At 39.6% G+C, this 27,083-nt stretch overlaps 1 protein-coding gene across 1 annotated transcript; it reads right to left on the reverse strand.

The window, feature by feature from the left end:
* Positions 1-20,540: 20,540 nt before the first annotated feature.
* LOC103413743 (TMV resistance protein N-like) lies at positions 20,541-26,032 on the reverse strand. The gene is made up of 5 exons (XM_070809847.1): positions 25,173-26,032; positions 23,622-24,720; positions 23,273-23,548; positions 22,160-23,158; positions 20,541-22,025 (listed from the first exon to the last, which is right to left on the reverse strand). The coding sequence occupies exons 1-5, from the start codon at positions 25,694-25,696 to the stop codon at positions 20,703-20,705; spliced, it is 4,221 nt and encodes a 1,406-aa protein (XP_070665948.1). The 5' UTR covers positions 25,697-26,032; the 3' UTR covers positions 20,541-20,702.
* Positions 26,033-27,083: the final 1,051 nt, after the last annotated feature.

Genomic DNA, 27,083 nt, shown 5'->3' on the forward strand with positions numbered 1-27,083 from the left:
TGTGCGAGCCGGTGCAACTGTTTATTCTCATGCTTGAGCCCTCTAATCTCCTGTTTGAGACTCATCACTTCAGCCGCCAATGATTCAACTTGGCAGGTTCAAGCAAATAGGCGTTGGGCCATATTAGACACAGAACCTGCACACTGAACACTGAGAGCCAGAGAATCCTTAACAGCCAACTCATCAGACGGTTTGGAAAGTAGTCTGTTATCTTTAGGAGTGAGAAGGCTCCTGGCCACTACCGCAGCGGTCATATCATTCTTCATCACGGAATCCCCAACGGTAAGAGGACCAGTAGGGGAGACGAAGGATGGGCGCCATATGTTGTCTGGAGAATGCGGGGCTGCCTCTTCAACAAGGTTCAAGTCAAAATGACGGTCGGAGGGGCCATACATTTTCAAAAGTGTTTAAGAGATAAGAGGTCGGACAAATCAAGATCTTAGAAGTGCAAGAATGGAGCTTCTACTGGTGGATATTCAAGTGTGCTTTGGAACTTAATGTCAGCCCCTATAAAAATCTGCACTCGACGAAGCTTCAGAAATCGAAGATGCGCCTGCTCAGAAATCGAAGAGGCGTTTACTTTCTCAAAAGCTGGGCTGCTCAGAGACCACGAGGGTCGATCTCAGAAATCGAAGAGGCGTTTGCTTTCTCAAAAGCTGGGCTGCTCAAAGACCACGAATGCCGATCTCAGAAATCGAAGAGGCTTGCTTTCTCAAAAGCTGGGCTGCTCAGAGACCACGAGGGCCGATCTCAGAAATCGACGAGGCACCTACTTTTCCAGCCTTGTCAGCACCTGTCACACGCACACTCAGCTTTGCGGAAATTATGGGCATTCTGTCGAAGATTTCTGGCGAAGTAGAAAGCACATGAATCGTATTGTTCAATCACCCACTTCCCACACGCAACAGTAGCTCATGGGTACCACAGATAACTTTGCCAAAGTTCTCTGACAAAGTTGAGACACGTGAAGCTTGCAGCTCCCACTACATCGCTCTGACCAAGAAGGGTAAAAGAATAGCAAAGAAACAACACTAACCAAGTTTAGACACATAAATTTTGAAGGTCTAGCTACCATATTATTACCCACAAGGGTAAAGGAACAGTACCACTGCTGGATAATTGGAAAGTCCCGGTGTGTCAACCTCTGTGCTTCGTGGCAAGGTAGACTAGCAAACATTCCCAACCTTTACTCACATTCGAGAAAACACTCCCAACAAGATTGCTTGCTCCAAAATCGAAGAGGCACCGCCCTCCAAATCTCGAGAGCCAGACTCCCAACATGATTACTTTCTCAAAAATCGAAGAGACACCGCTCTCCGAATCTCGAGAGCCAGACCCCTAGCAGGATTGCTTTCTCAAAAATCGAATAGGCATCGTTCTCCGAATCTCGAAAGCCAGATCCCTGACAGGATTGCTTGTTCGAAAACCGAAGAGGCACCACTTTCCCAACTTCAAGAGTTGGATCTCATTGGATAAAGCTTGTCTGTAATCTTCACACGCAACATCAGCTTTCCAGATACCACAGACCACTTTTTCAAAGTGCTCTGACAGAGTTAAAACATGTGAAGCTGGCAGCTTCCACTACCGTACTATGACCAAGCAGGGTAAAGGAATAGCATTATTACTTGATGTTAGGGAGACTCCTATATATGTCGACCTCTATCCCCAACGGACAGGCAGACCTGCAAAAATGCTCAACCCTTTCTCTTATCTAAGAGGGCACTCCCAACGAAGCCTTTCGAAATACCTCTGTAAACAAGCTATACTAGAGCAAGAATATCTCATATCATCAGGGTTAAAAGCAAGAGTATCCCATATCATGCTTTTTCCCTGTCTTTTCCTTTGGCCTTGTTCTTACCTGCAAGACAAGGAGAAAGAGAGCAATCAGTCAGCACTTGGAATCAAGCTTCTAGCCAGGAACTGACTGCCTGGAACCCCTTACCTGATTACTTACCTGGCATTGCTCTCGAGTACTCATCTTCAACATCTTATGCTTCTAGGGAAGATACCGCATCTGCCGGAGGAACAGATAGGGCAAGTGAGAAGGATACAAGGAAGCATGTGGAGACAAGCGTAACAGCACACGTGTCGATACATCCACTACTCTGTCAAAAGCAAAAGTATCCCATATCAGCAGGGTCGAACGTACACTAGATTTGATGGACTTGTTTTGACCCTCAAATTCTTCAGTCGGCCTTATACTCTGGAGGAAACCAGAAAACCCTCAAGCCCAGTTCAAGAATAAGCCTGTGGAAAGTTACTTCTTCAAAAGAAAAAGTATCCCATATCATCTCTTCTCATTTTTCTTCTCTTTATCCTTCATGCTGCCTGCAAGATAGGGAGAATGTGAACAATCAGCCGGAGCTCTGATTGCTTACCTTGTCTGTCACCTCTTTCAGCAGATCCCCTAGCTCGGCGACTTGGATGACTCCTACTACATGGTTTGTATCGCGCTTGACCAAGCCTGAAACTACAAGTAAGCTTCAAGTGAAATTGATACATTACCTTGTGCATCTCCACCAGTTACAGATACCACCCTTGGATGGAGGAAAAGTACTTCCAGAGAAGATGCCACATCTACCTATGAGACAGATAAGGCAAGTCAAAACGATACCACACTCCGGTACTTAGAAGTTTCGTGGTTACGAGATCATTCTCCCACAATATTTCCTAATGTCATTTGTACTAAATCATTCACTTGTACTCACTAAAGGAGAGCTTGAACCTATGTACTTGTTTAAACCCTTTACAATTAATGAGAACTCCTCTATTCCGTGGACGTAGCCAATCTGGGTGAACCACGTGCATCTTGTATTTGCTCTCCTATCTCTATCCATTTATATACTTATCCACACTAATGACCGGAGCAATCTAGCGAAGATCACAAAAAGTGACCGTTTTCGCTACCTAGGATCTATCTTGCAAGAGAACGGAGAATTAGATGGAGATCTCAACCATAGAATACAAGCTGGATGGATGAAGTGTAAGAGTGCATCCGGCGTGTTGTGTGACCGTCGTAGGCCACTGAAGCTCAAGGAAAAATTTTATAGGACTACAATAAGGCCAGCGATGTTGTATGGCACAGAACGTTGGGCGGTGAAGCATCAACACGTACACAAAATGGGTGTAGCGGAGATGAGGATGCTTCGTGGGATGTATGGGCATACGAGAAATGATAAGATTGGGAATGAGGATATCCGAGGTAAAGTAGGAGTAGCCAAAATTGAAGGAAATATGAGAGAAAATCGGTTCCGGTGGTTTGGACATGTGCAAAGAAGGCCTACCGACGTTCCGGTTCGAAAATGTGACTACGGAACAGAGGTTCAGGGCCGAAGGGGTAGAGGAAGACCTAGGAAAACTTTGGAAGAGACCTAAGAAAAGACTTGAGTACTTGGATCTAACAGAGAACATGACACAAAACCGAGCGCAATGGCGTTCTAGGATTCATATAGCCGACCCCACTTAGTGGGAAAAGGCTTTGTTCTTGTTGTTGTTGTTAACGAATTCCATTTAAATTACTTAAATTTGTTAAGTTGTCAACCTTATAATTTTCTGTTTGAATTTTGTCAGTTTAGGTTTTTTTTTTTTTTTAATTTTTATTATAATGTTAGGATTAACATATTAGTGTTAGGGATTAGTTTATAACTTTACAATTCTAGGCTTAGAATTTTAAGCGGGTGTATTCAATTGGGATTTTGCGGGATTTTAATTCTTTTAATGAATCTAGGGGTATTCAATCAGGATGTTAAGTGATTCTCTGAAATTCAAGGTGTATTCAATTAGAATTTTAAGATAGTTTATTAAAATCCTTAGAAATCCAGGTGTATTCAATTAGGATTTTAAAGAAGTTTATAACATTTTAGGTGTATTCAATTAGAAATTGATTTTAAAAAATTTGAGAAAGTTGAGGAGTTAGAGGGAATTGGAGAGATTTCGTAGTGTATTTTAAGAATCTACAAATCTCACATCTCCCCATGAGATTTCGAGGGAATTGAATCAAAATTTTATATAGAATCTCTACAAATCAATTAAAGTCCATAAAAATCCATGGATTTACAAATCCATTAAAGTCTCTCAAATTCTCAATTGAATACACCTCCCTTAGATGTGAGATTCCATATAAATTTTTGATTTGTAGAGATTCCATATAAAATTTTGATTCAATTCCCTCGAAATCTCATGGGAAGATGTGAAATTTGTGGTTGCTTAAAATACACTATGAAATCTCTCCAATTCCCTCTAACTCCTCAACTTTCTCAAATTCTTTAAAATCAATTTCTAATTGAATACACCTAGAATATTATAAACTTCTTTAAAATCCTAATTGAATACACCCGGATTTCTAAGGATTTTAATAAACTATCTTAAAATTCTAATTGAATACACCTTGAATTTCAGATAATCACTTAAAATCCTGATTGAATACTCCTAGATTCATTAAAAGAATTAAAATCCCTCAAAATTCCAATTGAATACACCCCCTTTAGTTTAGAATTATTTTATATTATGCAAGTTTACTTGTTCATTTGTTAACTTTAAAATCATAGGTTTAGAATTTTAGTTTACTTTTTAAATTTAGAATTAAGATTTTAGTTGAAGGTATAATATTATTAATGTAGGATTAATATGTTAAGTTAGTTAAATTTGTTAACTTAAACATTTGTAGGTTTATGCTCTTAATTTAATTTTATAAATTTAGGATTAATATTTAGGTTGTAGGTATAAATTTGAAACTTTTTGTATTAATTAACTAATTTTAGGGTTACTTTTACAAGTTCATAAATTTTGTGTTACTTGTAGAATTATAAGGTTCAATTTTTACTTTTTAAAATTTAGGATTTTGTATTGATTATGTAAATTGGTATTAATAATGTTTGTACCATACTTGACCAATCCCGAAATTATTGAGCACCGGTCAACGTTATACCGTCAAGGATCCAGAAGAGTTTTCCTCCAACCAGGAGGCCAATCACTGCACGACACGTATCGACATCAGAAGCCAATCATAGCGCGACATGTGTCAACATTAGAAGCCAATCACAACACGACACGTGTCAATGTCAGAATGAAACTAGAAGCTCTCTTCTATAAATAAAGATCATTCTTTCACAATATTTCCTAATGTCATTTATACTAAATCATTCACTAGTACTCACTAAAGGAGAGCTTGAACCTATGTACTTATGTAAACCCTTCACAATTAATGAGAACTCCTCTACTCCGTGGACGTAGCCAATCTGGGTGAACCACGTACATCTTGTGTTTGCTTCCCTGTCTCTACCCATTTACATACTTATCCACACTAGTGATCGGAGCAATCTAGCGAAGGTCATAAACTTAACACTTTCTGTTGTACCAAAGTCCTCGCTGATTTTGTGTATCAACATTTGGCGCCGTCTATGGGAACGACATTTATTCCCACTCTCTTCAGCTTTGCCAAGCTGGTTTCCACCATTCGTACACTCTTTTTTGACCAGGCATCCCTCTCCAACATGGAGAGCGAAGAAAGCCACAGCACACTGAATGACACCCCTCTTGCACCTAATGCGAAACAACGAAAGAATGAAGGAAAGAGGGTTGCTCTTCAAGCTAAAGTAGATGAGCTAGAAGCTCAGAACAACAAGATAGCAATGAAGAATGAGGTCCTCCAAGAGCAGTATGAGAAGCTCTTGGAGATGTTCCACGAAATTAGGCGTACTCAAACACGTGAGCTCGTTGCCCTTGTGGACATCAACCATCATCTGGGTGCCCCCCAACACGGAGGGTCACCTCCCTTCGACATAGGTATCCTTGATGAGAAGCAAGCTAATCATCAAAACATTGATTAACATGAGACTTCTCTTAACCTAGATGTTTCGACCCAAAGTAGAAGAAGTAGAGGAAGACACCTCCTTGCAGAAGGGTTGGAAGGATCAAAAACAGTTTATCGTGACTGCCAAGACTTCCTAAAGCAACGTTGAGAGAATCCCCTCCACATATGCTCGAAGATCAATGACCCAAAGGTTTCTGAAAGACTCGGTCCCTTCCCACGACCCAGGCCAGCTGCTAATCTAGGGAAGGAACGACAGGTCCCAAAGGAACATGAAGGTACGGGGGACTCTGAGGTATTCCGACAGACTCGCCCTAGAAGTCAGTACGACGAGTCCAAAAAAAAACCACACGCCCTTGCTCAAACTTTCCTACTTCTAAGAGGCGATAGAGACTTACGAAAGAAAATTTCAGTAGTACATGACTCCACTCAAGACCCCATTGTTCTACAGCTCCTTGAGGAAGTAAACAAGTTGAAGGCCAAACATCAGGCCGAGATACCTGACTGGAACTAACCCAGGCCTGACCCTCTCACAAGAAGGATCCTCGACACCCCCTTCAAGCGAAGACAAAACAAAAGCTTGGTTTACAACTCTATACTGGAAGGGAATACCCAATTGAACACCTTAACCTCTTTGAGTCCACCATAGCATATCGGATGCCCATCGACGAAGAACGATGTTTTTTCTTCCTCTCCACCCTCTCTAACGGAGCTCTAAACTGGTATTGTCGTCTTCCACCTGAGACAGTAGACTCATTTGAGGAATTGAGGAAACTGTTTGTCTCTCAACACATCTTCGAGACCGATCACTTGCATTCTGCAGATGACTTGTACACTATTTACCAGAAGCCGGACAAGTCACTACGAGAATATGTCGGTCGCTTCAGCTATGAGTATTCTCGTTGCGCTGAGGCAGATGACAAGACCGCCCTCAAGGCCTTCACGGCAGGCCTACATGATTGTTTCTTTAAGTACATGATCAATGCCAACACTTGGAAGACTTACTCTGAGGTGATGGCACAGGCTTACAACCACGTTTCCGCAGAAGCAAGGACATACCAAGGGAACCCCCATATGGTTAACCCCTATCAACAAATGGGAAGTGGAAGTCAAGTTCTACCAAGTGAGGAGATATTGGCCATTCAAACACCCATTGCATCATCTCCTGCCTCATTTAGCTACTCGCTAAGTCACCAAACGTATCTATCTCTTGGTAAAAGGAAGGATTTTTACTATCAGCAAGCCCATTACAACAAGAGAGATAAAAGTTCGTATCAAGACAACCAGGGGTGAACGTACCGTCGACTATTATGACTATGGGGCCAAGCCTCACTCTTTCAAAGTGGAGGACTAGGTACTGAAGGAAATGTTATTATTAGAAGGCATACACATTACAAATGTTTTGACTCTCAACCGCTTGAGATCTTTTGTCACACAAGCCATTCTGTAAATATTTAAAGAAGAGGGAATTCAGACAACTTCTTCTAAGTCTTTTGCGTTCCTAGCACTGGAACACTTGGTCTACGCTGACCTACCCTTATACTCCAACTCAGAGCTTCAACATGCGTACTTTGACACAAAGTATGTGATATAAGTGTTACAACCAACATGGTTCACATATCAAAAGCATGGATCCCTTCATGCATAGCAAAACATTCATAAGCATCACTCATATCAATCAACATAAACATTATACTTTCCAACACATTCATACATAAACATCATACATTCCAACATATTCATACATAAACATCATACATTCCAACACATCCATACATAAGCCAATTGTGCTTCGAAAGGGTTCAACGTACTTTGTGTCTTCGACACTTGCTACAATGTGCCTTGACACCTTACCCTTATTCTCACCAACCAGGTGATGAAATGTGAAGAAGGAACTCATCTTCATGCCACCAACTAGGTGATGAAATGTCCAACCCGTACTCCCCTTCATGCCACCAACCAGGTGATGAAATGTACAACCCGTACTCTAATATCATTTGGCAACTTGCCACTCATGCCACCAACCAGGTGAAGAAGGAACTCATCTTCATGTCACCAACCAGGTGATGAAATGTACAACCCATACTCTTCTTCATGCCACCAACCAGGTGATGAAATGTACAACTCGTACTCTAATATCATTTGGCAACTTGCCACTCATGCCACCAACCAGGTGAAGAAGGAACTCATCTTCATGCTACCAACCAGGTGATGAAATGTACAACCCATACTCTCCTTCATGCCACCAACCAAGTGATGAAATGTACAACCCATACTTTAATATCATTTGGCAACTTGCCATTTATGCCACCAACCAGGTGAAGAAGGAACTCATCTTCGTGCCACCAACCAGGTGATGAAATGTACAACTCGTACTCTCTTTCATGCTACCAACCAGGTGATGAAATGTACAACCCGTACTCTAATATCATTTGGCAACTTGTCACTCATGCCACCAACTAGGTGAAGAGGAACTCATCTTCATGCCACCAACCAGGTGATGAAAAGTACAACCCGTATTCTCCTTCATGCCACCAACCAGGTGATGAAATGTACAACCCGTACTCTCCTCCATGCCACCAACCAGGTGATGAAATGTACGACCCGTACTATAATATCATTTGGCAACTTACCATTCATGCCACCAACCAGGTGAAAAAAGAACTCATCCTCGTGCCACCAACCAGGTGATGAAATGTGATGAAAGGTGATGAAGGAACTCATCTTCATACCACCAACCAAGTGATGAAAGCAACTCACCATTCACTCCACTTACTAGAAGACAAGTGGTACAACTTGTACATGTAAACTCCTAACATTCACAAATAATCAAAAACCCTCAAGCTTCACAACTCAACTAGGGGTGCACTTATGCCCAACAAGAGTTATAATCACTAACAAAGTCTTATTGCAAGCCAACAACAACTTCAGTGCATGGCGTACGATGATTAAGCTATTCAGCCCTCTTGCATCTACTTCAGACATTTCCTCTCTGTAACAATGCAAACACTACAACTTGTAGAAAGCTTCACACTCTTGATCAAGGCAGTGTGAAGCAAAACCAATTTATGGTGCCAACAAGAGCTTCATCAAAGGAGTTCAACCACAATTCTCAAAAGCTTCACACACTCTTGATCAAGACAGTGTGAAGGAAAACCAATTTATGGTGCCAACAAAAGCTTCATCAATAGAGGGCAACCACAATTCTCAAAAGCTTCACACACTCTTGATCAAGACAGTGTGAAGCAAAACCAATTTATGGTGCCAACAAAAGCTTCATCAAATGAGTTCAACCACAATTCTCAAAAGCTTCACATACTTTTGATCAAGACAGTGTGAAGCAAAACCAATTTATAGTGCCAACAAGAGCTTCATCAGGGCAACCACAATTCTCAAAAGCTTCACACATTCTTGATCAAGACAGTGTGAAGCAAAACCAATTTATGGTGCCAACAAAAGCTTCATCAAATGAGTTCAACCACAATTCTCAAAAGCTTCACACACTCTTGATCAAAACAGTGTGAAGTAAAACCAATTTATGGTGCCAACAAGAGCTTCATCAATAGAGGGCAACCACAATTCTCAAAAGCTTCACACACTCTTGATCAAGACAGTATGAAGCAAAACCAATTTATGGTGCCAACAAAAACTTCATCAAAGGAGTTCAACCACAATTCTCAAAAGCTTCACACACTCTTGATCAAGACGGTGTGAAGCAAAACCAATTTATGGTGCCAACAAAAGCTTCATCAATGGAGGGCAACTACAATTCTCAAACCTTCGAGGTAAATTCAAGAATGTTCAAAGCAAATTCAATTTATATGGTTCATCCAAATCTTCGACTACTACAAGGTGTGGCTTGCATCACAATCTCTTGCTCAACAGTGTGGAAGCAAAATTTGTATATGTTGTCTCTCCCACATTTTCAAATTTCTAATTCCCCCCCCCCAAAAAAAAGGGAAATTCAACAAAGCTTCATCAATGGAAGACAACTACAAATTCTCAAAAGCTTCACACTATCTTGATCAAGATAGTGTGAAGCAAAATCAATTCGTGATACCCAACAAAGCTTCACCACAAAAGCTTCACCAACAAAGCTTCAACACAAAAGCTTCACCACAAAAGCTTCACCAACAAAGCTTCAACACAAAAGCTTCACCACAAAAGCTTCACCAACAAAGCTTCAACACAAAAGCTTCAACACAAAAGCTTCACCCACAAAAGCTTCACCTACAAAGCTTCAACACAAAAGCTTCACCTACAAAAGCTTCACACTATCTAGATCAAGATAGTGTGAAGTAAAATCAATTTATGGTACCCAACAAAGCTTCAACCTCAAAGCTTCACCTACAAAGCTTCAACACCAAAGCTTCACCTACAAAGCTTTAATATATATATATATATATATATATATATATAATTAGAAAAAAAAATTGCCTAGGCCTCTTCTTCTTTGGGCCTAACAACTTTCATAGAAAATATATATGAAGGATGAGTTTTGGGCTACCACTTAGAAAGGAAAATGGTGAAGTTTTGTTACTTTGGAACTTGGCTACTAGCAAGACACCTCTTTCATTAACTCCCTCAACCGGAGACTTGGGGGACTCCTACCATATGCTACTGCACCTTGATACTCGGAAGTCTCACGACCACTCAGTGACTTGGATTTTTTCAAGTCTCCAACCGAGAAGTTTTCCTCACTCAGGAAATTAAGGGAGCACTACCTTAACCTACATGCTTCACTCACAAAGCCTCAACATACAAGCTTCAACAAAAGGAAAAATTCAAAGAACTTAGTGAAGAAGGCCTTGGTCTATTTAACACAATACGTTGAAATGAAGCAAAGCTTGTTTATTGATATCTCCGATAAGTTACAAATATATACATATACATGAATCAAAATAAACAAACAAGAGGGAGCCTTCACAAAGGTTGCTCAGAAGAAGTCTTAGCAGTCGGCAGAGCCCCAGAAAGAGGAGGCACCAGAGGGTGATTATTCGAAGCCTTAGTACTAGGCAGAACCCCAGAAAGATGAGGCACCGAAGGTTGATCATTTGGAGCTTCATTACGTAGTACATCCCCAGAAGACGAAGCCAATAAATGCCTTTGGAACAAACCCACAAACCTCTGATGATCAAGTAAAATCTGACCATCAGATTCCTGCAGTTGGTCGAGCTTCCTCTTCATGTTTATAGCATAGTCATATGCGAGCCTATGCAATTGTTTATTCTCATGTTTGAGCCCTTTAATCTCCTGTTTGATACTTATCACTTCAGCCGCCAATGATTCAACTTGGCGGGTTTGAGCAAATAAGCGTTGGGCCATATTAGACACAGAACCTGCACACTGAACACTAAGAGCCAGAGAATCCTTAACAGCCAACTAATCAGACCATTTGGAAAGTAATCTGTTATCTTTGGGAGTGAGAAGGTTCCTGGCCACCACCGCAGCGGTTATATCATTCTTCATCACAGAGTCCCCAACTGTAAGAGGACTAGTAGGGGATAAGAATGATAGGCCCCATATGTTGTCTTGAGAAGGCATGGCTGCCTCTTCACCAAAGTTCAAGTCAAAACGACGGTTGAATGGGCCAAACATTCTCAGAAATGATGAAGGAGAAATGAGGTGCATTAAATCTCTGAAGTAAGGGGAAAATTCCTACAAGCAATAACTCTCTGAATGTACTTCTTGCACACAATTGGTGCCCTTATAAAAGAAAGGACAACAGGGCCGTTGGTTCAAATATTGAAGAGGCACCACTCTTCGAATTCCGAAGAGGCACCACTTTCCACATGCAACATCAACTCCTCGGGTACCACAGATAACTTTGCCAAAGATCTCTAACAAAGTTTAGACACATAAATTTTGAAGGTCCAACTACCCTACTATTACCCACAAGGGTAAAGAAACAGCACCACTACTTGATAACTAGAAAGTCCCAATGTGTGTCAACCTCCGTGCTCCGTGGTAAGGCAGACTGGCAAAAATGCCCAACCTTTATTCAAATTCGAGAAAACACTCCCAACAAGATTGCTTGCTAAAAAATTGAAGAAGCACCGCTCTCCGAATCTCGAGAGCCAGACTCCCAACAGGATTACATGCTCAAAAATCAAAGAGGCACCGCCCTCCGAATCTTAAGAGCCAGACTCCCAACAGGATTACTTTCTCAAAAATCGAAGAGACACTACTATCCGAATATCAAGAGTCAGACTCCCAACTGGATTGCTTTCTCAAAAATCGAAGAAGCACCGCTCTCCGAATCTCGAGAGCTAGACTCTCAACAGGATTACGTTCAAAAATTGAAGAGGCACCGCCTTCTGAATCTCAAGAGCCAGACTCCTAACAGGATTACTTTCTTAAAAATCGAAGAGACACTGCTCTCCGAATCTCAAGAGTCAGACTCCCAACAAGATTGCTTTCTTAAAAATCGAAGAGGCACCGTTCTCTGAATCTCAAGAGCCAGATCCCTGACAAGATTGCTTGTTCGAAAACCGAAGAGGCACCGCTCTCCGAACTTCAAGAGCCAGATTTCCTTGGCTAAAGCTTGTCTGCAATCTTCACATGCAACATCAGCTTTCCAAATACCACAGACCATTTTTTCAAAGTTCTCTAACAAAGTTAAAACACGTGAAACTTGCAGCCCTATTACTACTTGTTGTTAAGGAGACTTCTATATATGTCGACCTCCATCTTCCACAGCCAGGCAGACATTCAAATAAAAAAATGCTCAACTTTTCTTCACATCCGAGAGGGCACTCTCAGTAGAGTTTCTCAAAATACTCAACTTCTTTTCTTCCCGATAATACCTCTGCAAACAAGCCACACCAGAGCAAGAGTATCTCATATCATCAGGGTTAAAAGCAAGAGTATCCCATATCATGCTTTTTCCCTGTCTTTTCCCTTGGCCTTGTTCTTACCTGCAAGACAAGGAGAAAGAGAGCAATCAGTCAGCACTTGGAATCAAGCTTCCAGTCAGGAACTGACTGCCTAGTACCCCTTTCCTGATCACTTACCTGGCATTGCTCTCAAGTACTCATCTTCAACATTTTATGCTTCCAGAGAAGATACCACATCTATCTGAGAAACAGATAGGGCAAGTGAGAATGATACAAGGAAACATGTGGAGACAAGCGTAATAGAACACGTGCTGATACATCCACTACTTTGTCAACAGCAAAAGTATCCCATATCATCAGGGTCGAACGTACTCTAGATTTGATGGACTTGTTTTAACCTTCAAATTCTTGAGTCGGCCTTATACTCTGGAGGAAACCAGAAAATCGTCCAGCCCAGTTCAAGAATAAGCATGTGGAAAGTTACTTCTTCAAAAGCAAAAGTATCTCATATCATCTCTTCTCCATTTGCTTCTCCTTATCCTTGTTGCTATTTACGACACAAGGAGAAGGAGAACAATTGCACTTGACCAAGCCTAAAACTACAAGTAAGCTTCAAGTGAAATTGATACATTACCTTGTGCATCTTCATTGGTTAAAGATACCATACCTGGATGGAGAAAAAGTACTTCCAGAGAAGATGCCACATCTACATATGAGACAGATAAGGCAAGTAAAAATGATACCACACTTCGATGCTTAGAAGTTTCGTGATTACTTAATGGCTTGGGTCTTGCAAATCCCCAACCGATGAGCTTCCCTCACTCGGGAACTTAGGGGAGCACTGTTTGTACCATACTTGACCAATCCCGAAATTACTGAGCACCGGTCAATGTTATATTGTCAAGGATCCAGAAGAGTTTTCCTCCAACCAGGAGGCCAATCACAGCACGACACATGTCAACATCATAAGCCAATCTTAGCACAACACGTGTCAACATTAAAAGCCAATCACAACACAATGTCAGAATGAAACTAGAAACTCTCTTCTATAAATAGAGATCATTCTCTCACAATATTTCCTAATGTCATTTGTACTAAATCATTCACTAGTACTCACTAAAGGAGAGCTTGAACCTATGTACTTGTGTAAACCCTTCACAATTAATTAGAACTCCTCTACTCCGTGGACGTAGCCAATCTGGGTGAACTACATACATCTTGTGTTTGCTTCCCTGTCTCTATCCATTTACATACTTATTCACACTAGTGACCGGAGCAATCTAGTGAAGGTCACAAACTTAACACTTTCTGTTGTACCAAAGTCCTCACTGATTTTATGCATCAACAAATAACATAGTTTTAAATGTTGGTCGTTCAATTGGATTTTGTAGATGTCGTAGTTGATTAGGCAGTGTACGTCAGTCAATAGGTCCCCTCCAACACCTCCACCACTTACTACAACTGCCAACACCGCTCCACTAGAACTAGCCCCAACGTCGGAGGTTGTCGTACATCTACCCCAGGCCACGATGTCAGCAATGCTTGAGTCATCGACTTCTTCAATGACTCATCCGTTACTAAGTACTCGGCGCTCTCATCGACGGCCTCAGCCTATCAAGTTTGCATCGGCTTCCACCGCAGTAAAAGAAAGAGCCGACACAGGTAATACATTGTTTTCTCCAAATTTTTAATTTAATAAATTTAATATATTTTTATTCGGTTTCTCTATATGTGAATTGTTGTGTACTTGTGTTGGCTATGTTGTTTATTTGTTTGTAGGTTATGGGAAATGTTGTATTTTTAGGGGAAGTTCTGTCAAATTTTTCATAGATTATTTAAATTGTTTTTATACTAAATTATTTCATTTTGTAGGTCATAAAAAACAACTAGGGGTCCTTGCAGACTCATGGCCATGTCACAGCTCACCCGCACCACCCAATAGCATATAAAGATTTCGTGGGATGCTCAACATCGGGTGGCAGCAACAAAGGAGTAGCACAACCGTTTAGTCCGCAACGTTGGCTCCATTGTGCATCACCACTCTTGGAGATTTGTCCCACAGGAAACCAAGGACTCTGTTCTTCATGAGCTATCGGTTAGTAAAGTTTATTTTTTTTCATTATTTTATAAGTAAAGTTGTGAAATTTAATAACTGGTAACTTTGATTAATTTGTTTCGTATTTGCAGCATCACTATGACCTTGAGGACCTTGATACCAATCAAGCCAAGTACATCCAGTAACTTTTCACCGGCTGGTTCACTCAGTGAAAAAGCGACCTCCACAAATATTTCGAGAGATTCGACGATCCGATTGACACTCTAGCACACGGGTGCCCTTTGGAGTTGGTGAAGTGCCCTGAAAATTGGGCCTGGCTCTGCACCCATTTTTAGGATGAAAGTTACTTGGTAAGTGAATTATATAAATTATTATAGATTAATAATATTTTATTAATAATTCAATTCCATTTATTAATTTATTTTAATACTTTATAATTAATATCGGCACTAATACAGTTCGTTTCTTTTTAACAGAAAAGAGCCAAGGCCAATGCAATAAATAGGTCGAAGAATAAGCTTCTCCACCACTTTAGCTCCCGACATTTTTCATAAAATGGAGGAGTGACATCGGGTAACCACATTTTTTCCAAAAAAAAGTTATTACTCTTACTCTAAATTACACAACTAATACCTCATTTTTATTATTTTTTAATGCATGTGGGGTCGAAGTTTCCAGAGATTGACACGTTCAAGGAAGTGTACGTGCGGCCCGGGGATGAGTTCACAAAGGGGCTCTATGTAAGTTTTTGTAATTTTTAAATTTATTCATTTTAAATCAATGTTATATAAATATTAATTAACTTGCTTTTATAATTATAGGCTACTATGGTGGAGAGGAGTCAGGCTGTCCTTGAGGAAGTGGCTTCCAACTTCCCCTTGACACCTTGATGGAAGAGGTGCCCCTCCCCAGGATGCGGGTCTCCGTATCATGACGAACACCCTCGACTAGAAACTCAGTCTTAGGTTGCGGAAGGTGTATCGAGGTATGGGAAATGCCCGCCATTGTGAGACGGGAGCCTCCTCTTCCACCTCTACCTTAGGACAGGTCGCATGACACACCCCGACCGAGATCGAGGCATGTTGGTCGTCACGTGAGGGTGACGTAGCCATGTGCACAGTGCGGAAGCAATAAAGATAAGAAATATACGAATAAACAAAAACCGAAAGCTACTAAGGTGCATTAATAAACAGGAAGTGCTAGGAGTGAGATACAAGTGTAAATACTCCTAATCAAAGCATAGAAAGTCTAACTGCCAAAATCCTCATACGCCACCAACCGCAAGTCTACCCAAAACCTGGAGGGGCGCAAAATAGAAAATGTGAGTGGGCAAAAACAAATGTTTTCAAATTCATATCATTTCTCAAAAGTTCTAACCCCTCGCCGTAAAACATGTATAATTTTCCCAGAAATAGAATATAAACATATGCATAAATAAATAAGTAAATATCTCAATTCAAATCATGCTTCACATAATCATATTCATAAGTATGCCATGCCAAAACATAAAATAGAATAAGTAACTCAGGTGAGAATAAATTCATGGAAAATAACATATTAGCCGGAACCTCTGCAAAAGTCTGTACGGCTGAATTCATAGCTCATTATTCAATCTAGTCAGAGTCACTACAATGACCTATACGGCACTACATTGCACATAAGTCGAAACCACTAAAAAGGGTTTGTATGACAAGACTGGGTGTAATATAGTTATGCTCAATACTATGCTCCCATGATAGCTGGACGATAAATCGCTAGTCACCTATGAGTCGGAACCACCTATGATGGTCTGTACGACAAGACTGTGCACCTAAATTGGATCCAATGTGAGCATATGGTGCGGGATGTGACATTATAAACAGGCATGTGCCATAACTCTGACTAAATCACAATCACCCTATGTGCAGGTTTATAAGCTCAAAGTTTCTCAATCACAACTTTAATCACATTCACAATTCATAACTCACATGGGCTTACTTGAGCGTCCACAGCACCACAATTATATAATATGCATCATATACTAATTCATATACAGAATATAAATTTATATGCATGGCATTTCAAGGCATACTTTCATTTAAACGCATTTTTTGGGAAAATATCATGTATATAAGTATATACTAAAAACCAAAAGCCCACTCACTGGTATGTCGAAGGGTCGTAACCCCTGAGTCGCCCTTGATTGCGCTCGTCCTCTGGATAGGTCTCACCTATATGCGAAATAACTGAATAAACGTTATTCAAAGTACATAACCAATACTAGCTAATAACTTCTCATACATTGCTCAAATGGGATGTTTGAATATACCAACGTGATCTACACAACCTCACGAACATCCCCATATTTTTAGAAAAATTTTCCGACCACCCACGCGCCAGCCAAGGTAAGACCAGACGCGCCGCCCACACGCGGGCACGTGCCAAGCACATTGACGGTAACCCTAACGGCGTTAGGGAATATTCCGTCTAAAAACAAGCATATACAGTTGATTATTAACGGCGTCATCTAACGCCGTTAGCATATTCCGTCAAAACTGACTGGATTTTGCCTTCATCTTCTCCGACGAGTCGCCGGACGTTGGTTTCTGGGTTTAATTTCAAAACCTTATATCTCTCTCGTTTTAACACCAAACTTCATGAAACTTGAACCATTTTGAAGATCTCACCAAGAAGAACAAAACCATACCTCAGTCGAGCCCTAAAACCACCGGAAACCCGTCGAAAAAAGCCTCGATATTCCGGCAATTCTTAAAACTCGTGGTTCTCGATAATCCGACGTCTAAATTCTTTCAACGAACCACTCAGAGCCTCGTGAAGACCTCCTTAAGCTACCTATAAGCTTGAAATCCCCAAAAACACGTGATTTTACGATTGCATGAATAGTACCTAAATCGGAGTTCGAGAGAAACTAGGGTTTTCAAGGGTTTCAAGTTCTAAAATAGTACGAATGGTCTTAGGAGCTTGTAGGGAACAAAAACATTACCTTTTTAATGCTGATCCGTGTCTGAAATGGAAAGCTTGGAGTTTGTCTATACGTTTTGTACGGATTTTCTGAAAAATCCGAGAGGAATGAGAGAGAGAGAAAGAGAGAGAGAAAGGATGAGTTTGTGTGTGTGTGAGTGGTCCACGGGGGTCACCAACCAAAACCACAAAAAGTAAGTTCTAATTTGGTCCAAAAATTAAGGAAAAACATAAGTTTGGACCACCATTAACATGCATAACACAAACCACAACACTCACGTCCAAGGGTAAAATAGTCAACTCACGTCATCGTTAATTTATTTCGGGACAGGCTGTGACATCGCATAACGGAGAAAGTAGGGGAACTCAAGCAGCAGGTGACGGTCCAACATAAGCACATTGCGATGCAGTCTGCTCACATCGCCACCCAAGAAGCTCATATTGCTGCCCAAGAGTCTAAGATGGCCCAAATCATCACCGCACTTCAACTATCCGGCTTCAACATCCCCACCGCTACACCTCCTCCTACTACTTCAACCTCCCAGGCCCCCGACCCAGCACATCTGATCGCAGAAGTTGACTCTAATGACTATTTATTGTATTTTTTTTTAATTAAACATTCGCACATTTAAAAAATTTCCCCACATGTACTTACATTTTCCATATTTATTTTAAATTAATATTCTTCTTTATCAATTACCGTTCTTAATTAAATTTAACCAAACAAAATTATTTTATTTTGAAATTCAGATTATTAACAATTTTTTTTAATAAAAAAAAGGGTTTGCATGACGTAATAATTTGTTGTCACTATTAACTAGAGTGACGACAGAGTTAAATCTTACGATAAATAAGCCTTTGTCCCTTAAAACTTATGCGATGAAGGATATCTTCGTCACTCTGTTCTTGCGCACGAGAACCTTTGTCCTTCTAATCTTCATGCGACTAGTAATGTTTCGTCATGAATATAGATATGCGAACGAATAATCTTCGTCCCTATTCGTTTTACATGACGACCTTGTTCTTCATCGCGTAAGAAACCTTTGTTCCTTAAAACTTTATGCGACGAAGAATCTCTTCGTCGCTTTCGCCTTCCACCACGAAACCCTTTGTCCCTCTAATCTTCATGCGACGAGTTTAGTTTCGTCACGCCCACAGGTATATGCGACGAATTGTCTTCACCCTTATTAATTTGAAGTGACAACGTAGTTTTTCGTCGCGTATAATTGTTTTCGCAACGAAGCGTTTTCTTTTCGTTGCGCAATACCTTTCTTACGAGCCTTACACGACCAACTTGGGGCGACGATGTTTTCGTCGTTTATAATTTTCGACAACGAATTTGTTATTTACATGACAATTTCTTGTTTGTCGCGATAACTGTTTTATGTAGTAGTGAAATCTTATTCAAGTTAAAGGTGGGAGGTGAAGTAGTTATTTACAGGTAACAGAGACTTCTCCCTTTCAATCCTACTAAGTTGGAAATGATAAGTTTCCTTCATATCTGATCTGTTTTTACCTTCAACAAGATTTAGATATGAAAGAAACTTATCACTTCCAACTTGGTAGTTAATGTTATAAGCTCAAACCAAATTGAATTAATAGGTGCTAACCTCTTAAAAACTAGAAAGGAATTTGGCTAAAATGATTAGAAATCAAATCTCAATTGTTGAATTGGTCAAAATTCGATATCAACAATATAGCAATTACTTTTATTAGCACTTAAAAATCTTAGTATACACTCTTTATAAGTGTAAACTTTTTCTTTCTAAATATAAAAATTTAGAGAGCACAATGAAATATTTGGAGTGCCATTAACACCACCCTAAAAAACGATTTAAAAAAAACTTTATTATATAATAAAGCTTAAGTGAAACTTTTAAAGTTAAGAGTTTTTGAAGCTTTTTTTTCTCTTGTTTGGTTGTTTAAGATTGAAATGTTTTTAATTATTTAGTGAAAGTTATATTTGTAGGTCGCTTTACTTATTATTTAATGACATTTGTAAACTTACAGTCAGTTAGTCCTAAAGTTTTGATTTAAGTTATGGTTTTCTAGAATCAATATATTATACTACTTCTTTTGAAAAACCATCTTAAGGATGGACCATTTTATAAGTTTTGCATAAAGCTCCCGAAATCTAAAAAACGGCTTACAATATTATTTGACTATTTTAAAGTCTGGTCTCATGTGAGTCTATATGGATAATTCACTAAATTCAATTTGGACAAACAATTCATGTCAACTCCCAAATCTTATCCAAATAAAAAATAGAAGATGAATTAGTTATAGGGAGCTCTAATGAAAACCCCTTTCAAGTTCATGTGAAATGTCCATAATGAGTAAATTTTCTTCTTTAATTATTCTTTTGGCCATTATTCCAGGTCTCTCAATGATGTTTGCATTTTTATTTGATGCTTGATGCTACTGAGAGGGATTCTCCACTTGCTATATTATTGTGTTGTTTTTTATTTTTTGCATCATGTTGTCGATATTATGTAGCTTCTCTTTCGTCCTATTACTCCACTACTGTTCATTTCCTTTTTCTAGTCCTACTTGTTTTTCACCATCTTCTTTTAACTTGTGATAAGTTGTTGCAGTCTCTCATTTGAAATTTGTTAATTTTCTACAAGGATGATAGCGAATATTTATTTTACCATAAATATACATCTCATTATCTTCTGCCACCAATGACATTGGACGTTAGTAACGTTGTAGAAAAAAGGAAGGGTTTACTCTCTGGTCTACCAGATTTTACGTGAAGAGGAATATTCCCAGGCTCCTCTTGTAATTTCTTAGGCAACAACTCCAGCAAACTTCGATTCTTTATTTAGAGAGTCTTAGATTCGAATCGCAAGAATGTCTTAAATTCAAATTGCAGGAATGACAAGTTCAGTACTAATTTATTTCTTCATGTACCTTGGCATAAACACATCGTTGTACGAAAACAAATTTTCATTAAATCTTCTTAAAAAATGGATCGAGTGTTTGCAGTAAGATCCCAAGAACGAAATAAAAATAATTATTAAGATCAAGTTGTTTGAGCCTAAATTTGGGGCAAAGAAAGAGCTTGCGATGCTTCCTCAACTGGGCGGTCCTTCCACCGATTAAGTATAGCTTCAGCGGCGCCGGAAGCAATCTTATGCTGCAGCACAGCCGCACCAAGCGGGCCTACCAGATTGAGCCTTGTTGCAGCAGAAATGACATCTCTCATAGTAATAAACATGTACGCTCTTTGAGTAGTAGTGCTATCCAACCCTAGCAGTCCACATATAAGGCCAAATGCATGAGCATGGTGAAAAGAAACGTCCCCGGAACTTAAACAAGCTTCCATCGTAGATGTAACTGATGGTATTTCTGCGTACACAGCTGCAGCCACCCTCATTAGTTCCGTGCCTTTTGAAATTGACGCCTTTCTAACCACTTCATCGGTAAGCATTGCATCCAACATCTTATCGAGTTTGCGAGTGGTCTCTAGATTAGGTGATATTGTTGTAGAATACACAAACGGAAGGAGCAAGCTTCCTGTATTTTCCAACAGACGGATTATAAAGGTTTGTAGATCTTTGGGACTAGACACTACGTGAGCTTGGATGGCAGCCTCGAGACCAAAAGAATGAGTAAAACCGCCTGTTGGGAGGATGGAATCCAGCAGTTGCCATTGTGTCCACTGTAGAAAGGAGTCCGATGAAGCACGTTTGGTTATGTCCTCATTTATGCCCACAGAATGAGAAAAACCGTTAGAATGGACAAGTTGCCATTCCCTTTGATGTAATGTCATGTCCGAGGAAGTGTGTGTCACGTTATCATCGATCATGTTGATGACATCCTCCTCAACTGGAAAAATTGATGTATTAACAGTGGCACTTTCAGATTGTAGAGCTCCCACATCTTGCTCGTACATCAACCGTACTCCGCACTTCTTCACCTTCAAGCCTGGCCCTCTGGTTTCAAACAAGAACTCAATCTGACTGCAACTGTTATGCCAGTCCGTACCAAAGTATTTATCACGGGATACATAGAACATCCAAAGATGATCCGAATCAACCTGGCAAAACTTTTCGCTAAAGCGAAAGGCAGGCTGTGTGCCACATACTTCTAATTGTTTTCCATTGTGTTTCAATCGACAAACAAGATGATGTGTAGCATGGAAAGTTTTAAATTGAAATGTATCGTGTTCATCAACCACACAATGCTCGTCTAGTACAAAAACAGCACACAGAGCGTATCCCATGAACTTACTTTTATTCCAAAGTGGAGGTAGGTCTATGGTTAATGAACTCCCAACATCGTTTTGATGGCTGAACCACTTAGGAATTTCACTTCCAGGAATTGCAATTTGGAAAGTTTCTCTTGCACTAGAGGTTCCCTGTGCCAATCAAAATTGGAATGCTATTAACTGATATTAAAGTATGAAACACACACAACTACACGAGAGAGAGAGAGAGAGAGAGAGAGAGAGAGAGAGAGAGAGAGAGAGAGAGAGAGAGAGAGAGATCTCACCCGATGAAGGAATTTCTTCAGCATTTCAAATGTCATATTAAGTAAACTTTGGTTGTCATTTAGTTTGAAGCAATTCAGGAAATTGAAATATGATTTCTCCAATACATTGAGCTCGGATGTATTGAAAATTTCAAGGGACGAGCAACCATCTGCCCTCACATCCAATTTACTATTTGATGGGAGACCTGACAGCTCTGTAAGTCTCTTGCAGTTCTCGATGTTAATGCTCTCAAGCTTAACAAGGGATCGGATGCTTAATGGAAGACTAACAAAATTATTTCCACTGAGATTCAATGCCACTAGTGAGGATAAGACCCCAAGACCATTGAGAAATGCTCCTTCCTGAAGTTCACAGTTACTTAGGTTCAGATCTGTTAAGCTACACAGACCAAATGAAGGCGACCAGAAAGTCACTGGTTCTTTCTTCACTTTTTGCATCACTCCAAAATTAGGCACTTCTGTTTCAGCAGTTCTACTGTCATCAATCTTCTCCAAACACTCCACCTCCGACATGCTTTCCTGCTCTTCGCCAAGTTTCAAGCATCCAGAAAGATTAAGATTTTTCAGAGACTTCAATCTGTTAATGGTGCTTGGAAGACAAACAAGATCCTTGCAGTTGCTTAGATCTAATGTAACAAGGCCACTAAGGTGTTCAATTGACTCCGGTATTGTTTCTATGGCAGTTTCATTGAGTTTAAGCGCTGACAGAAGTTGCATATTTCCAAACTCAGGAACCTGCTTGACTTTTAAGCAGCCAGAAAGAATAAAAGTTTCAAGAGACTCCATTTCAATTTTTCCTGGCAGACTCTCGAGACTTTCGCAATCTTTAAGATTTAGGAGGGTCAGCTTTTTGAGAAGTCCAAGAGACTGATGAATTCCAACCAAGTTTTTACATCCTTCAAGATCTAAACTCTCAAGTTCCTGAACACCTGTGAAGTCTGGGGTCTCAGAAATGTGGTGAGAATGGCAGATTTTGATGAACTTCAACTTGGGAAAACGCTGTTCAATGCACACCACACGTATAGAGAAAAAATAAATTCATCCGTCAATGCTAAACATACAACTGAATTATTAATTGAAGAAATTATTGGCTGCTAACAAACATTCATATACCTTTATCCCCTTCCAAAGCTGATCAAGGTTGCTGTGGCACAAGTTAAGTTCAATCAGCTCATCTGGTTGGAAATATTGTGGGAGAGATCTTAAGGGATACCCAGTCCATTCGAGGAGTCTCAAGGATTCCGGAAGACAAGTGAGGCCTTGGGAAGGATGCACATTATGAACTTGGAGAAAACGAAGTTGAGACAAATTTGAGAATGCTTCTGGATTCCAATGAGCCACTTCTAATTTAGGCAACTCCATAACTATCCCTTGAACTACGTTTGTTCCCTAATTATACAAAAGCAAGAATAAGTATAGTGAAGATTATTATACAAGGAAAGTAAATAGAGTATAGCTCTACCTTATTTTTTGTCAGCACATTGTGGATGTCTTCATGAGACCATAACCTACTACGTTTGCCTGGATCAGTAGCCGACTCTCGACTAACTATTTGCCATCCCATTTCTTGTAGCAAACCATGCATCTCCAACTTGTTGCCGGAAAAAGTAACAAGAGATTTCTCAGAAAGAATAGTTAACCCAATCTCAGGGTAGAGCCTACAATAGTTTAGTATCTCGGTTACACGAACCCTATCCTTCCCTTTAAAAAAGCATGCAATATGTAGAAATATTTCTTTTTCTGTTTCCCTTAGTCCATCAAAACTAATGTGAAGAACATCCATGATACTTCTATCTGATGTATTCCTCAGCCTATCTATGGCACTTTTCCATTCGAGGGTGCTTCTGCCACATAGAAAGGAACCTACGACAATGATAGCTAATGGAAGGCCACCAGCATACTGTACTATATCGCTGCAAAGACTCAAATAATCTTCACGGTGATCGCCCTTCTTAAACGCTTTTGAACTCAAAAGTTTAAGAGCCTCGTCATGGTCTAAGCCAGTGACCTTGTATATTCCATCAACACCATGCACCTTCAACAAATGTTCATCTGTACTCGTTATGATAATTCTACTCCCTAGACCAAACCAGTCGCGACCTCCAGCCAATTTTTCTAATTGTGCTAATTGATCCACATCATCAACAACAAGAAGCACCTTGAGAAACGCTAACCTTTTTTTTATCATAGCAGCTCCTATATGCTCATCCTCTATGTTTCCAATTTTTTCCACCAGGGTTTTGGAGAGAAGTTTTTCTTGTAAAGAAACTAGACCGTTTTTAGAAGTTTCAGATCTAACATTGGAAAGAAAGCAGCTACGTTCATAGTGGTGACAGATTTGATCATAAACAGCTCTGGCAACTGTTGTCTTTCCAATTCCTCGCATCCCATGTATCCCTATAATGCGTACACAGTCAGTTGTCCATCCACATATGTGATCTTGTAGTATTTCATCAATGCGAGATTCCATTCCTACCAAGCCCTCGTCGACAGTTGAAGATGCATACAACGAACGGTTTAGTACCCATGTGGCAACAGATTCTACAAGTTCTGCCTCCACACTGAAATGAAGAAAAAAGAACATAAATATAACAGCATGATCAAATATGTATACAAAAGTAATTGGATGGAGGTTACATACGAAAACTGATTCAAAATAGAAGTTAGACTACTCCCCAATTGCCAATTGTTTTATGGTGGAACTTCAACTTTCTTTAGAACTAATATGTGCTAAACTCTAAAAAACTAGAAAGGAATTTGGCTAAAATGATTAGAAATCAAATTTCAATTGATGAACTGGTCAAAATTAGATATCAACAATATAGCAATTAAAAGTTAACAGCATAACGATCAGATATCGACAAGATACTGAAAAACTAGTTCATAATAACAATAAGTCCAAAAATTGATAATATAGGCCAATATCTTAAACTAAAATGGCAAATCAGGCAACACTCTAACCAAAAATGCATAGAATAGCATAGTAAGGTATTAAACTCTGCATAATACTTACTAATGTTGTACAACCCAGCCCTTAAGATCAGCCACCTCTCTCAAAGCAGCCCTCCACCGGTTTATTTTGTTCCTATCCTCAGAATAAACTTCTTCATGCTCCGTTACATTCCTCACAGCCAGCAAGAACCTTCCCGTTTGGTGGCGCACCTCAGACGGATCCACGTTGTGATAGATTGGCACGACTTCTTGCCCCATGTCTTTTCTGCATTCCATAATCTTGACAAGCTCATTCAAACACCACGATGAATTGGCATAGTTTGGTGAAAGAATGACGAGGGCAAGCTTTGACTCCTCAATTGCTTGCAGAAGTTCTGTGGAAATGGATTTTCCATACTCAAGCCTTTTGTCATCTTTGAAGGTCAGAATTCCTCTATTATGTAATGCAGCGTACAGATGGCCGACGAAACTCTTGCGGGTGTCTTCCCCTCGGAAACTTAGAAAAACTTCGTATTTCCATTGACGGGCCTGAGAAGAAGACGACGAAGAAGAAGACACTGCAGCGGCATTCGTAGCAAGCTCCATCTCATCACCAGTAAGTCGTTGCCGTAAAGTCAATTCATATATATTTAGGCTCCACACTCATACAATCACTAAAACATTTATTGGAATTTTGACAAGGAAGAGAAGAAGAAAAATTATAAACTTTGAAATTCAGAAGTCGGCTCTAATGGAGTTCGGACTTGTTTCCATCCATTTCATGATTTGATCGTGTTCCTTAGAATTCAGAGGCCGATTCTATGTTTAGAGTCCTTGTTTCCAACTCCACACTTCGTGGGGACAAGCTCTTGACTTGCACACTCTCTATTTTCTTTCTAGTCTCTCATTTATGGAAAGCGGTTGAAAATACTTTCAACCACCACCCTTCTTCAACACGGCTCCTACTTTACATGGAGGAGATTAACTCTCTCTCTCTCTCTTCCCAAGTAAGGCCATCTCCAACCTACTAGTACTGGATTCATACGGACTTTTGAGACTATCTCCCATCCTTAGAATAAAATTTTTAGTCCAAAATAAATTTCCAAAAATAATTTTTTTACTCTAACCTTTTTGGCATAAAAATTTAGTCATAGATTAATAAAGAATGAATTTAGACTTTTAATTAACTTTAAAAAAAATTATGTAGACTATTCTAATTTAATTTGGTAAACAGTTTAATCTAAAAATATTTAGATTTTGATAAATATTGAAAAATTACTAAATCAATACCATGAAACTCATGAAACACTATGAAAGAATATGAAATACATGATATAGATGTATATTAAATCTTATTTTAGCCATTGCATTTAAATTTGGACCTTCAGATTTTTTTTATCATTAAATTTGATCGTATTAGATGTCAACAGTGATTTCAATAAATTTATAAATATAAAATTAAACAAAAAATGAAATTTGAGTAGGGCTGCGAAAAGAGTCATTGGATCCAATTAATCCATGCCATAGATGAAGAAAGAGCCGTTGGGCTCAACAACAAGGCAGACAACACCCACGTGGGTGGGACCTCTGGGCTTTAAAGCTTCAGCGCGTTCGAGGTGGGAGGCTTAGCCGAATTTAGTATTATGGTTTGATGGTATTCTTCTTCACTTTTAAGTGAGATGTCTTAGGTTCGAATCTCTTGAATAGAAAATTTGATACTAAATTAGATTGTCAATTGTGTAATTTAACCGAACTTCTCCTTTATTTAGCGTAAAATATGTCGTTGTACAAAAAAAAATACGCTCATATACACAGCACAGCAACAATGATGACCTAAGAAAATGAATAACAGCTCCACGGCTCTTCTCCAAATTAACTTTAGAAAAAGAAAGCTTTCTTTTCTATAGTGGCACGATGCTTTTGCTTGTTGGACTTCTTTGGAATGGAATCAAAAGCTACAGAACTCGGACATAGTCAAGATTTAAAATGTAGT

The sequence above is a fragment of the Malus domestica genome, chromosome 12 (genome assembly GCF_042453785.1).
Source record: "Malus domestica chromosome 12, GDT2T_hap1".
NCBI lineage: Eukaryota > Viridiplantae > Streptophyta > Magnoliopsida > Rosales > Rosaceae > Malus > Malus domestica.